This window comes from Penaeus japonicus, unplaced genomic scaffold, assembly GCF_977035675.1.
Source record: "Penaeus japonicus unplaced genomic scaffold, GWHDUDI00000001_assembly GWHDUDI00000002, whole genome shotgun sequence".
NCBI classification, from domain to species: domain Eukaryota; kingdom Metazoa; phylum Arthropoda; class Malacostraca; order Decapoda; family Penaeidae; genus Penaeus; species Penaeus japonicus.
This window is the reverse complement of record NW_028234404.1, coordinates 32,999,399-33,011,104: the sequence shown is the minus strand read 5'-3', so window position 1 is coordinate 33,011,104 and position 11,706 is coordinate 32,999,399. Positions and strand designations below refer to the sequence as shown.

General features: G+C 42.8%; 2 protein-coding genes across 3 annotated transcripts in view; one reads left to right on the top strand and one right to left on the bottom strand.

The window, feature by feature from the left end:
* Positions 1-2,924, top strand: part of LOC122257183 (uncharacterized) — a 3,622-nt gene extending 698 nt beyond the window's left edge. The window contains exons 1-5 of the mRNA XM_086549958.1: positions 1-380; positions 588-706; positions 904-1,019; positions 1,820-1,926; positions 2,409-2,924. The exon at positions 1-380 is cut by the window's left edge and continues 698 nt beyond it. Coding sequence (XP_086406084.1) covers positions 1-380; positions 588-706; positions 904-1,019; positions 1,820-1,926; positions 2,409-2,924 — 1,238 coding nt within the window. The remainder of the gene's footprint in view (positions 381-587; positions 707-903; positions 1,020-1,819; positions 1,927-2,408) is intronic.
* Positions 2,925-5,687: 2,763 nt separating this feature from the next.
* On the bottom strand, positions 5,688-11,514 carry LOC147472316 (uncharacterized). Of its 2 annotated transcripts, none has more exons than XM_086549950.1 (5): positions 10,793-11,514; positions 10,467-10,585; positions 10,137-10,252; positions 9,213-9,319; positions 5,688-6,393 (listed from the first exon to the last, which is right to left on the bottom strand). In XM_086549950.1, the coding sequence occupies exons 1-5, from the start codon at positions 11,492-11,494 to the stop codon at positions 5,878-5,880; spliced, it is 1,560 nt and encodes a 519-aa protein (XP_086406076.1). In that variant the 5' UTR covers positions 11,495-11,514; the 3' UTR covers positions 5,688-5,877. The 2 variants fall into 2 exon arrangements, with proteins under 2 accessions (XP_086406076.1, XP_086406081.1); XM_086549955.1 differs by having other exon boundaries at positions 10,862-11,514.
* Between the last annotated feature and the right edge of the window lie 192 nt (positions 11,515-11,706).

The following is an 11,706-nucleotide window of genomic DNA, read 5'->3' as shown; positions in this document are numbered from 1 at the left end:
TGCAACAGCTGGTGCACAGGAGGGCGTCCTCGTCAGGACCTGACACGGACGACTATCGCGTCCTTGGTTCCCTTCTGGCCAGACTCGTGTCCTTCGATCGCCACGAAGGAGAGGAGGGAGCCCCGAGCGAGGCGAAGGAGCCGAGGCCTCACATCCGAGGAGGGAGCAGAATCGCCGCTGGCGGAGGCGTCCTGCCCTTCGTGCCGTGCGTCATCGCGCCCTACGACCAGCCGGCCTCCTTCGCCGCCTGCGTCAGGAGGAGGCTGGCCAAGAGGAGGTCCTTCTGGATGAGTTTTCTTGGCGACTCAAAGGTCAGAAAAGTATTCAGGGGATTACTCAACCGTACCGACGAGGCACTCAACTATCAAATTAGATTTGAGGCAAGTCTTCCATCCGTCAATTTGCGACATTAGCTAAAAACGAAATATGGAAAAGTAATTCAAATAAAATGGTTGAATTGTTGGGAACCACTCATATATCCTTTTCAGTATCAAATTGCAGACTGAACTCTTTATCTTATCCACAGTTTTAATTCCTTGCACATTGTCCCTTCTGATAAAATAAACGAAAATGGCTCTCTTTTGCAGCCAACTTTCGACAACAGAACGCTGAATTTTGGAGAAACACTGGAACACTTTTCCAAGCTTCGTCACCGGGATATGATTGTCACTTCTCAGGTCGCTCCAGGCTTGCTTATCACTATGAGGTAGGAGTACATTAATGCGAATCCAAACTCACTTTCACCCAATAGTATTTACATTAGCACACATTCCGACACACATACACGCACATACACATACAAACAAAGAAAAACACGCGTGCATCTTTTGTTATTATTTCCTTTTTTCCTACATTTTGGCCGATCATTACACGCCCATTTGTCTCGCTTTTTCCCCCCGACAGCTTTCGGACTTTCTCAGGAATCCCGCGCCCTTCCGCCATCGAAGCCACGGAGGAGGTGTCACAACTCCGCCGGTGGGCCCTCGGAGAAGAACAAGCGCCGCAGATGTTGGTCCTCGGTGAGATTCTCTTGGCTCTTTCCCTCTCATGGGGTCTCTCACTCTCTCTGGTTCCCTCCTTCCCATTGGCTCTCTCTGGCTCTCTCCTCATTGGCTCACTCTGACTCTCTCCTTCTCATTGGCTCTCCCTGGCTCTCTCCCTCTCTCTAGCTCTTTCCCTTTCTATGGCTCTCTCTGGCTTCCTCACTTTCTCTAGCTCTTTCGATTTCTATAGCTCTCTCGTTCCCTCTCTTCTGTTTATTGCCCTCTCTCTGTTTTCCCTTCTTCCTCTCACTCTCTCTTTCTATTTGTCTATCTATCCATCTGTATATCCATCTATCTATCTATTCATCTCTATCACCTCGTTTGGTTTCAGCTCTATCGTCTCTTTCACTCATGTATATATATATATATATATATATATATATATATATATATATATATATATATATATGTGTGTGTGTGTGTGTGTGTGTGTGTGTGTGTGTGTGTGTGTGTGTGTGCGTGTGTGTGTGTGTATATGTATATACATCCATGTGTGTGTGTGTATGTATATGTATGTATATATATATGTATATATATACCTCTCTCTATTTCTCTCTCTCCCTCTCCCTCACCCTCCCTATCTCCCTCTCTCTCTTTCTTTCGCTCTTTCTCTATCTATCCATCTTTACATAACTGTATATGTGTGTTCCAGTATGTAGACACATCAGTTCCACCAAATTACAAAGCATCCCTCATTCATAACCATTACAAACACGTAACTACAGATTTCCATTCAACACTTTGGCTATACTGAGCTAATCCTTCGTGACCGACAGGATATACTTCGTGGACAATTCAACAGCATAGGGTTATGGAGAATCAGCTGGCGGTTCAAGAGCGCTTGTTCGAGATGCACCGTGCAATTGTTCCCTACCTGCTGAAGGTAAGTTTTTTGTGTTTACTATTTTTCATGGATAGATACAGATAGATAAAGGCGTATATGTAGAGGTACATATAAATTGTCTATTTGAGGGATACAGATATATTAAGACACTCTCTCTCTCTTTCTTTCTTTCTCTCTTTCTCTTTCTCTCTGTAAGGGGCGCTCATAGATTGTGTTGAGTCAAATTCTGGTGTTCTTGATTCCTTTATTGATGGATAACGGCACGAGTAATGTAGTGATATTTCCTTGGGTAGCGATGGCTTGTCGGACGTCTCTTGTTAGGCTGACGTGTCTCACGGCAGAGGCGGGGGAGCGGTAGGCTAGCTGACTGCTCCCCGCCGGAGAGGCTGGAGTCCGTGAGGGAGTGAGTGACGAAATGAGTGTCCGAGTTTCGGAGTGCGAGTGAGTGTGGGACTGACTGACCTCAGGTCGACCTTATATCTGACCTGCCGGGCCTTGTATATCTCTTCTCTCGCCGACAGCTGTCCGAGCGCGCCAGAGTGTTGGTTCTCCCGCAGAGTCGCGTCAGACCTCACGGAGAAACCATCCTGTTGAAACGGGCGGACTTCAGCAACGCCAACTTCGACTGGAGCGAGAAAATGTTCTTGCACTTGTTGCAACGGCATAGCAACAAGGTTAACACCGCGGAGAAATTCGGCAACGAAAGACCTAGAGCGAAGTTCGAAGCTTTGCGGGACGACCACGACAGAACGAGAGAGTCTCACGGGTCGTTCCGGGACCACCTGATCCCCGGAACGAGCGATTCGGAGCCGTGGTGGTGGGACTCGAGCCTCCCGATCAACCTGGCGGAGATCGACGAGTGCAACGAGCTCCACCGTCGAGACCTGGCAGGTGACCTGGCCTACACAGGTCCTCCGCTGCAGTGTGTGGATCAGCACCACATGGGGACTGGCACGAACAATGACCTGGTCACGATGCTCCTCAATCTTTTGTGTAACTCTTTCCTGGAGGTAGAGGGAGACTTTTGCTGCAAATAAAGAACAGCTTGGAATCGTATTTTTATTGTACATTCTATATATATATATATGTGTGTGTGTGTGTGTTTGTTTGTGTGTGTTTGATTATGTGCATAGATGTGTGTATCTTTTTAACGAAGTATAATCATGAGTCATTAAGAAAAACAATAAAACCTGGTCTGAGCTACTAAAATCAATTAATCTATGGTACTTGAGCACAGTAATTAATCTTGTTAATAACACCATGTTTGCCTTAATTCATTCATCAGAACAATAGTCAGCTGTGCTCATGGTGGTTCCTCCTGACACTTTCTCACCCCCGTCTTGCCACGGTCACTACCAACCGACATACGCACGTACACGTTAAGCCGTCATATTTTTCACTCCGGTGTGCATGGTGATTTTTTTTTTTTTTTTTTTTTTTTTGACAGGTAGGCCAATCAGGCTGACGTACTGTGGCATTCCCAGTGAACCGGTGAGGCACCAAAGCATCCTGGATACGTGTAAGGATAAGATCCTTATAAATTCCCCGAGCCAAGGCAATGACGAAACTGTCGGCTGCAGGACAGACATAAAGACATAATCAGTACAACCGATCCATGACGTGTGTCTGTACGGCAGAGATAACTCTCGACGTTAGTTGGAACTGCGAGCAAAGAAAAATAATCTCGGGGCCTCTCCTTTGCTCTTTCTTGACTTCCTTCCAAAATCAAGCCACATCACAGACGTGTGGGCATTGTAAAAGATAGTGCAACGTGAATAGGATGACAGGCCCTTTATGACGGTATCTTTGGTATGTACAGTTGTTTATTTTCGTCATCACAATTAATTGTTTCCTAAGGTGAATTGTTGCATTATATATATATATATATATATATATATATATATATATATATATATATATACATACATAGATACATACATAAACATATATATAGATATACATATATATAGAGAGAGATAGATATATGTATGTATGTATATATAGATATATATGTATATATAGATATACATATATAATGTGTATATATACATATATGTGTGTGCGTGTGCGTGTGTGTTTATATATATATACATATAAGAATGGCAAAAACGCTTTACGACCCCTGACCGCTAGCGAGGAGCACACTCTTCCAACGGCTTCCAAGTAGACCTCAGAGTAACACCCTACGCTGGCGCCGCGACCTACGGCGAGGAGGAGCTCGCCTCCGCCGCCAAGGAGGTGCAACAGCTGGTGCACAGGAGGGCGTCCTCGTCAGGACCCGACACGGACGACTATCGCGTCCTTGGTTCCCTTCTGGCCAGACTCGTGTCCTTCGATCGCCACGAAGGAGAGGAGGAAGCCCCGAGCGAGGCGAAGGAGCCGAGGCCTCACATCCGAGGAGGGAGCAGAATCGCCGCTGGCGGAGGCGTCCTGCCCTTCGTGCCGTGCGTCATCGCGCCCTACGACCAGCCGGCCTCCTTCGCCGCCTGCGTCAGGAGGAGGCTGGCCAAGAGGAGGTCCTTCTGGATCTACTTCATGGGAGACTCCAAGCTCAGAAACTTGTTCTTGCAGGAAATGGAACGAAGATGTTTAATTACAGGATTGAATGTAAGGCGTGTGTGTATTCATATATATATATATATATATATATATATATATATATATATATATATATATATATATATATGTATGTATGTGTGCATATACATATGTGTATGTATATATATATATATATATATATATATATATATATATATATATATAAATATGAATATGTTTATAGGTATATAAATATATAAAGGTATATGTATATATGTGTCTATATGTATATATACACAATATGAATATATATACAATCATGAATATGTATACATAAATATATGTACATACATACATATATATACATACATATATGTATATATACATATATATGTATATGTATATACATATATATCTATATATAAATGTGTATGTATATATATGTATGTATGTATATGTATATATACATATATGTACATTTATATAGTTAAATATATATGTATGTATATATATAGAGAGAGAGGCGTGCACATAAGCACGCACACATACACACATATATGTATATATATATATATATATATATATATATGAATATATATAAATATATATATATATATATATGTTTATATCTATATATATATATATATATATATATGTTTGTGTGTTTATATGTATACATACAAATATATACATACATACATATGTATGTATATATATGTATATAAATATATACATACATATATATGTATATATATACATATATGAATATATATATATACATATATGAATATATATATATACATATATGAATATATATATATATATATATATATATATATATATAAATATATGCGTGTGTATGTGTGTTTATTCATAAACGTGAGTGTGAATATATTAATATCTATATATTAATTGTATGTAACATTTATACCCCATTCATAAAAAAAAATTTACATCGTCAATAAAACATTAATATATATATGAAGTTTTATTCAGTCCTAAATCGTCCCTAAACAAGATAATGGATTTTTTTTATGGCACAAATTGAAAAATTAAATAGATTAAATACAAATTATATTAGATATTACGTCTATTTCAAAGATTCCCCTTTCATTTTCTAGAATACAAGTTAACAAAAAAAAAGTCCTTTTTAGGAGATTCGAAATACCTGTTGGCTAGATTATTACAAAAGATTACCGTAACTTCTTTACTTCCCAAGCGATGATGAAAGATAGGTGTTATAAAAGAGAAAACCATAGAAATAGAAAAATAAGTATCTTTTATTTCATTGGGCTCTACAAAGTGTGGCTTCCGGATAGTTGTTTAGAAAATCAGAAAATCTAAGAAAAAGAAATATATACTATATTTTTCAAAGCATCCGCGTTGCAATTATATATAAAAAATGCTTCTTCTGTCGCGAGTTTCCTGTAACCATCATAAGGAAACGAGCTTTCACGCGCAGCACAGATCCTCTTCCATTTTTAGGACTGAGTTGCACATTAGGTTGAAAAGCATCGTAACGAGGTCTGCGGTCGCCCCCTCTCCGGCGTGGTGGATATCTTGGCATTGCAGCGGAGGACCTGTGTAGGCCAGGTCACCTGCCAGGTCTCGACGGTGGAGCTCGTTGCACTCGTCGATCTCCGCCAGGTTGATCGGGAGGCTCGAGTCCCACCACCACGGCCCCGAATCGCTCGTTCCGGGGATCAGGTGGTCCCGGAACGACCCGTGAGACTCTCTCGTTCTGTCGTGGTCGTCCCGCAAAGCTTCGAACTTCGCTCTAGGTCTTTCGTTGCCGAATTTCTCCACGGTGTTAACCTTGTTGCTATGCCGTTGCAACAAGTGCAAGAACATTTTCTCGCTCCAGTCGAAGTTGGCGTTGCTGATGTCCGTTCGTTTCATCAGGATGGCTTCTCCGTGAGGTCTGACGCGACTCTGCGGGAGAACCAACACTCTGGCGCGCTCGGACAGCTGTCGGTGAGAGAAGAGGGGGTCATGTAGAGAGCCTACACGTGGCGACCCCTGCTTTCCCTAGGGAAACTAATCTCTACACTACGCTTAGTGACGCCAATAATCGGGTGGTAAAAGGATAGACCCTCGGCCCGGAAAGTAAAGCTGATACCAAATAATAACCACAATACCAAAGAGAATCTGCCAAAGTTTAAGCTAGTCAGCTTTTCACAAGCTAAAAGCACCCTGTTGGCTGACCTACAAGCAGATGTAATCTGCCTGCAGGAAACCCACAGGGACCAGATAGGCCCATCGATACCAGGGATGCACCTTGTAATCCACAGACCCAGCACAACCTACGGGAGTGCAATACTAGTCAAAGATAAGAATATTGTCAAAGAATCCAAGGACATTTCCTTTGGCAACATAGAACTCCTAAAAAGATCTACAAACCAACTTGATATCTACTCTGTGTATAAACCCCCTGCCGTCAGCTTTGCCTGGCCCCAAGGCTTTCACCTAGGAAACAAGCCAGCAATCGTCATAGGTGACTTTAATAGCCGTAGCATAACCTGGGGCTACGACACTACAAATGCGGATGGAGAACAAGTAGAAGAATGGCAATCAATTTGAAACTGACGCTCCTGTACAGCACAAAGGACAAACCAACCTTCAGAAGTGCACGCCGGCATAGAGGGTACAATCCCGACCTGGCCTTTGTGACTTTGGATCATAGTAACCACTTTGAAAGGACTATAATGGACCCTATCCCAAAATCGCAACATAACCCTGTATCCATAGACATCAGACCAGTCATACAGCCAAATAAGGTAGTGTTCAAGCGCAGATTTAATTTCCAAAAAGCCAACTGGACACAGTTTACCACCGACCTTGAGGACATAATTGACTCGATCTCCCCAACACCCTTAGCATGTGAGGGATTCCAGAAAACCGTCTGGAAAGTCTCCAGAGGATGCAGAAGGGAACACATTCCTGGCCTAACACCAGAGTCAAAATATCTATACGAACACTACCTCGACTCTTTCGACCTCGACCCATTTGGGGAACACACTACATCTTTGGAAGAGGAGGTTTTACAACACTTTGAAACCAGCAAACGATAAAAATGGCAGAATGTCATTGAAAATACAAATTTGAAGCATAACAGCAAGAATGCCTGGAAAACAATCAAGATGCTCAACTCAGCTAGCAAACAGAACATCAGAGTTACTGCTGTCTCACCTGATCAAGTAGCTAACCAGATCTTGCAAAATGGGAAATTATGTGGGGAACATAGACTGTCTGCCAAAAAGACCAGGACAGAGACCAGTAAAATCCTACAAACCAGCACACAGGATTTTGTTCCTTTCACAAGAGATGAGCTCGAAGCTGCCTTGAAGCATATGAAGAATGGAAAAGCAGCATGCCTAGACGACATAACCAGTGAGCAAATAAAACACTTTGGTCAAAAAACAAAACACTGGCTGCTTTCACTTTCCAATACATGTGTAGCAAATGCTAGAATTCCATGCATATGTAAAAAGGCCAAAGTAGTTGCTCTACTGAAGCCTAACAAAGACCCAAGCTCAGCTAAAAGCTGCAGACCCATAATACTGTTATGCCATCTGTACAAACTCCTAGAACGACTTGTCCTAGCTAGAATATCCCCACAGGCTGAAGCACTTCTCACACATGACCAAGCAGGGTTCAGACCCGGCCGTTCTTGTTGCAGCCAGGTGTTGAACCTAACCCAGTACATTGAAGATGGGTATGAGCGTAAACTCATAACAGGAGCTGTGTTTGTAGACCTAACTACAGCGTATGATACAGTAAACCACCGAGCCCTCATTCTGAAAGTGACACAAATGTTAAAAAACAAAACAATAACAAAACTCATCCAGTCCCTACTTAGCAACCGCAGTTTCTTTGTTGAAATGGATGGGAGGAAAAGCCGTTGGAGGCCCCAGCGAAATGGGCTTCCACAAGGTTCGGTCCTGGCCCCACTACTTTTCAATATATATACCAATGACCAGCCTCAACCCCCGGATGTCAACAGATTCATCTATGCTGACGATCTTTGTTTGGCAACGCAGGCTAAAGACTTCAATACCATTGAAAACACACTGACCAATGCCCTAAATAGTTACTCTGAGTACTATACCAGGTGGACCCTAACTGCAAACCCAACAAAGACCCAGGTATCAACTTTCCATCTTGACAATCACAAGGCTAAAAGAAAACTAAATATCACATAGGGCAACGCCCATATAGAAAGTGTGCCCAACCCTGTATATGGACCGGACTCTCAGCTTTAAGGCCCATATAGACAAACTAAAATTTAAAATCTCAGCACGAAACAATTTACTCAGAAAACTAACAACCACGAAATGGGGGACAGACCCAGACACCCTTAAACAGACATTACTGGCCCTGGTTTACTCAGCTGCAGAGTACTGTGCTCCTGTGTGGGCTCGCTCTTGTCACGCACATAAATTAGATCCTGTGGTAAATGAAGCCTGTAGAATCATCACAGGCACACTCAAAGCAACCCCTTTACCATCACTCTCACCTACTCCCACTCCGTCACTCACTCCCTCACGGTCAGCTAGCCTACCGTTATCTATAAATAAAAGAATCAAGAACAACCAGACTTTGGCTTCAAAAACCTTTTATGAGCACCCCTCACAGAAAGAGAAAGAGAGAGTGTGTGTGTGTGCCAGTATGAATTTGTCTTAATCTGTTTGTACCCCTATGAATATACAATGTATATGTACCTCTACATATACGCCTTTATCTATCTGTATCTGTCCATCAAAAATAGTAAACACACAAAAACTTACCCTCTGCAGGTAGGGAATAACCGCATGGTGCATCTCGAACAAGAGCTCTTGAACCGCCAGCTGACTCTCCATCGCTTCATGCAGTTGAAGTGTCCACGAAGTATATCCTGTCGGTCACGAAGGATTAGTTCAGTATAGCGAAAGTGTGGTTATGTGTTTGTAATGGTTATGACCGAGGAATGCTTTGTAATTTGGCGAAACTGGTGTGTCTACATAATGGAATAAAGAACACACATACAGTTATGTAAAGATAGATAGATAGAGAAAGAACGAGAGAGAGAGAGAGGGAGACAGGGGAGAGGGAGAGGTAGAAATATATATATATAATATATATAATATATATGCATATATATATATTATATATATTATATATACATATATATATAGCAGACACACAAACTCACACACATACACACACACATATAAGTGTGTGTGGGTGTATGTGTGGACAGAGAGAGAGGAGAGACGACAGAACTTAGACTAAACGAGGTGATTGAGATGGATAGATAGATAGAAAGAGAGAGTGAGAGGAAGAAGAGGGAGACAAATAGAGGGAAAGAAACAGGGAAGGGAGAGAGCCATAGAAAGGGAAAGAGATAGAGAAAGGGAGAGAGCCATAGAAAGGGAAAGAGCTAGAGAGAGGGAGAGAGTCAGAGAGAGCCAATGAGAAGGAGAGAGCCAATGAGGAGAGAGTCAGAGTGTGCCAATAAGAAGGAGAGAGACAGAGAGAACCAATGAGAAGGAGAGATCCAAAGAGAGCCAATGAGAAGGAGAGAGCCAATGAGGAGAGAGTCAGAGTGAGCCAATAAGGAGAGAGACAGAGAGAACCAATGAGAAGGAGAGATCCAAAGAGAGCCAATGGGAAGGAGGGAACCAGAGAGAGTGAGAGACCCCATGAGAGGGAAAGAGCCAAGAGAATCTCACCGAGGACCAACATCTGCGGCGCTTGTTCTTCTCCGAGGGCCCACCGGCGGAGTTGTGACACCTCCTCCGTGGCTTCGATGGCGGAAGGGCGCGGGATTCCTGAGAAAGTCCGGAAGCTGTCGGGGGAAAAAAGCGAGACAAATGGGCGTGTAATATATCAAAATTTAGGATTAAAAAAAAAAAAAAAAAAAAAAAAAAAAAACAATAACAAAAGTCGCGTGCGAGTTTGTTTATTTTTTTCCTTGTATTTGTGTATGTGTGTGTCCGAATGTGTGCAAATGTAAATACTATTGGGTGAAAGTGAGTAGATTCGCATTAATGTACTCTCACCTCATAGTAATAAGCAAACCTGGAGCGGCCTGAGAAGTGACAATCATATCCCGGTGACGAAACTTGTCAAAGTATTCCAGCGTTTCTCCAAAATTCAGCGTTCTGTTGTCGAAAGTTGGCTGCAAAAGAGAGCCATTTTCGTTTATCTTATCAGAAGGGACAATGTGCAAGGAATTAAAACTGCGGATAAGATAAAGAGTTCAGTCTGCAATTTGATATTGAAAAGGATATATGAGTGGTTCCCAACAATTCAACCATCTAATTTGAATTACTTTTCCATATTTCGTTTTTAGTTAATGTCGCAAATTGACGGATGAAAGACTTGCCTCAAATCTAATTTGATAGTTGAGTGCCTCGTCGGTACGGTTGAGTAATCCCCTGAATACTTTTCTGACCTTTGAGTCGCCAAGAAAACTCATCCAGAAGGACCTCCTCTTGGTCAGCCTCCTCCTGACGCAGGCGGCGAAGGAGGCCGGCTGGTCGTAGGGCGCGATGACGCACGGCACGAAGGGCAGGACGCCTCCGCCAGCGGCGATTCTGCTCCCTCCTCGGATGTGAGGCCTCGGCTCCTTCGCCTCGCTCGGGGCTTCCTCCTCTCCTTCGTGGCGATCGAAGGACACGAGTCTGGCCAGAAGGGAACCAAGGACGCGATAGTCGTCCGTGTCATGTCCTGACGAGGACGCCCTCCTGTGCACCAGCTGTTGCACCTCCTTGGCGGCGGAGGCGAGCTCCTCCTCGCCGTAGGTCGCGGCGCCAGCGTAGGGTGTTACTCTAGTTTGTGCATAGAAACCGCTCTCATTCTTAGAAATGTCATGCACAAACTCTGCATCACGTAAACTTTCACCCTTAAAAACTTCATTGATTGTAAACAGAGAACGACATCTGTCGGCGGGTTTCGAGTTCACTCGTGTTCTGTCGGGAATGTAAAAGTATTTTGCCATCATATCAGATGAGAAATTGTGAAACAAACCCAAAGAAAAGAGACACCATAACAACAACACTCCATGATGACGAGTTTCAAGCCACATGGTACTGAGAAGAATATGATACTTGGCGGCGAAGCGTAGGAAAGTTGACAAGAATTATATGTTATTTATATCCACGATATTTATATACAGGAAAGAAATAACGAATACGGAACACAACTGCATTATTCAGGTATTTTTAGCGATGATATATTTTGTCCTCGTTTCCGGGTACACAGGAGGATCTCCTCTAATACTTAACAATTTTATTTTAA